We start from the raw sequence: 2,168 nt of genomic DNA, 5'->3' as shown, positions 1-2,168 counted from the left end.
CCGCGTCGCAGAAGTGGCAGAAGTAGTGGTCGCGGCGCAGGTGCTTGAGCAGCTCGTCGTTGTCCAGGTAGCGCTCGTCACAGAACTTGCAGAGCGGGTGCCCGCGGTGCGACGTGTCGTCGGGGTCGCCCTGCATGCGATGGCGCGCCAGGTCCTTGCGCGAGTACCACTTGCGCTCGTACGTGAAGATCTGCAGGGGCGGGCAGGCGCTCGCGGGGCCCGAGGGGCGGGGCGGGGGGCACGGGGAGGGTTAGGCTCGGGGCGTGGGGGCGCGGGCGGCCCCGGGACGCACCTTGAGGTGTTTGAGGCACAATTTGCAGCAGAAGAGCTCGTGCTGCCGGCGCATGTGCTGCTCCAGGTCCGTGAAGAGGCCGAAGGGCGGCAGCTCCGGGCAGCAGGGGCACTGGTGCAGCAGCAGCTGCCTGGGGGACCCACTCAGGCTTGCCCGCCGCACACGGCGCTCGCGAGGCGCCCGCGGCCCGGCCCCCCTCTGCTGCCACACCCAGCCGCAGGACCAAGCTGACACTGCAGGGGTCCCGCCCCAGCAGAGGCAGTGGGGAAGGCGCACACCCCCATCACGCCCCCACTGGGGCCCAGCAAGCGGCACTGCCCGGCTGCCCCAGCTCCACTCACCTGTACAAGGCAAACACCTTCCCGTCGGCAAAGTAGATGTCATACTTCTTCTCGTGCTGCAGCTGCTGGATGGGGATTGTGGCGAAGGCGGGCAGCTTCTTGCCGAAGACCACCTGCAGCAGACAGGCAGGGCTGTGGGCCGGCAGCCGCGGGGGGCCGGCAGGCGGGACCCCGGGCGGGGTCACCCGGCACCAAGCAGCGCTCCGTTAGAGAATAACAGCAGCGGCTCAGGGAAGAACGGACACTGCCAGGCCGCCACGGCTAGCCACACGTCAGGGTGTGGGCGCCCCATCCAGCCGGGACGTTTCCATGACCAACGGAAGGGCTCCCCCAGGCCTCGGCAGCTTCCTGTTGGCTAACAGGGTGACCTGGGGGCTCCAGACAACTGGGGCCACTACAGAGGCTGTGGAAGGTCCTGCAACCAGCCTAGTTCTCAGGGACCCTGACTCGCAGGCACCCCCAAACCCCCTCGGCCTCCGCACTGTCCTCACCATCCTGGCCCTGCCCCTCAGAAGCAGCAGGCAGCAGGCGGAGGAAGAGGCCAGGCAGCAGGGAGTGAGGCCGGGCAGGTCATGCGGGCTGCGGTGCGCAGCACACCAGGCCTGGCGAGGCACTGGAGGCGACAGGCCCCCAGGGCAGACCCGCCGAGAGGGGTGGGAGAGAGGCCAGCAGGTGCTGGAGCAGGAGGCGAGCAGGTGTGCAGCCGGGGCAAAGGGTGGGGGAAGCCTACGGTCTTGCACAGACGCACGGCCAGCACCGCCCACAGAAGGGCCTGTCCAGCAGCAGCGTGGGGCAGGAGGACAGTGCCCCCGCCTGGCAGGGGAGGCGGGTCTGAGGACAGAGAGGAAGGTCAGGTCTGGACACAGGGTGGGCGATCCTGAGCAGCCTCCAGTGGGCCAGGCAGTAAATGACCAGGGGGAAAGGCGCCCCCTGGTGGGGTGAGAAGGAGCTGCCCAGCCCCAGGCCGTGGCCCCCCCCAGCTGGCCCCTGCCTGATAGGTATGTAGTGTCCTGGGAAGGGGCAGTCGAGAGGGGCTGCAGGCCAGCACCTGGGGACTGCCCTCCTAGAGAGCCCATACCCAGGATGTGAAGAGGGGTGCAGGCAACAGAAAAGCAGGACCTGAGAGCACAGATCCCTCTTGAGCTGCCTGCAGACCCCCATGAAAGAGGGGGCCTCAGAAACCACCCCACTCTGTACAGGGACCACAGCGGGCTGCCTGCCACACGGCTGAAGGGCAGGAGTGGGGGGCGGCCAGCAGCACCAACCCGGCACTGGGAGCCAGCAGCCTGGCAAACGGCCCCGCAGGGGGCAGAGGGAGGCGGGGTTCGGGAGCCGGGGTCACTGTGGCATGCCTGAGTGGGCGTGAGACAGATGGTGCAGGACTGGGCAGGGGAACCACAGGGTGGAGCTCAAGTCTGGGCGTGGGAGCGAGGCCGGAAGGATGGAGGACCGTCCTCTCCCGACTTCCAGGACACGCCACAGGCCGGCAACGGGGCAGGCCTGAGAGGGAGGCCCGGCTGCGGTCAGGGCAGCTG

At 68.9% G+C, this 2,168-nt stretch overlaps 1 protein-coding gene across 1 annotated transcript in view; it reads right to left on the bottom strand.

Annotated features, from left to right (window-relative positions):
- Window positions 1-839, bottom strand: part of ZNF598 (zinc finger protein 598) — a gene marked incomplete at its 5' end in the record, with an annotated part of 4,559 nt that extends 3,720 nt beyond the window's left edge. Inside the window, 3 exons of the mRNA XM_012731697.1 lie at window positions 5-190; window positions 293-422; window positions 634-839. Of these exons, the coding sequence (XP_012587151.1) occupies window positions 5-190; window positions 293-422; window positions 634-839 (522 nt within the window). The remainder of the gene's footprint in view (window positions 1-4; window positions 191-292; window positions 423-633) is intronic.
- Between the last annotated feature and the right edge of the window lie 1,329 nt (window positions 840-2,168).

This window comes from Condylura cristata, unplaced genomic scaffold (assembly GCF_000260355.1).
Source record: "Condylura cristata isolate star-nosed mole 26May11 unplaced genomic scaffold, ConCri1.0 scaffold00032, whole genome shotgun sequence".
Classification (NCBI taxonomy): Eukaryota; Metazoa; Chordata; class Mammalia; order Eulipotyphla; family Talpidae; genus Condylura; species Condylura cristata.
This window is presented reverse-complemented; position numbering and strand designations above follow the sequence as displayed.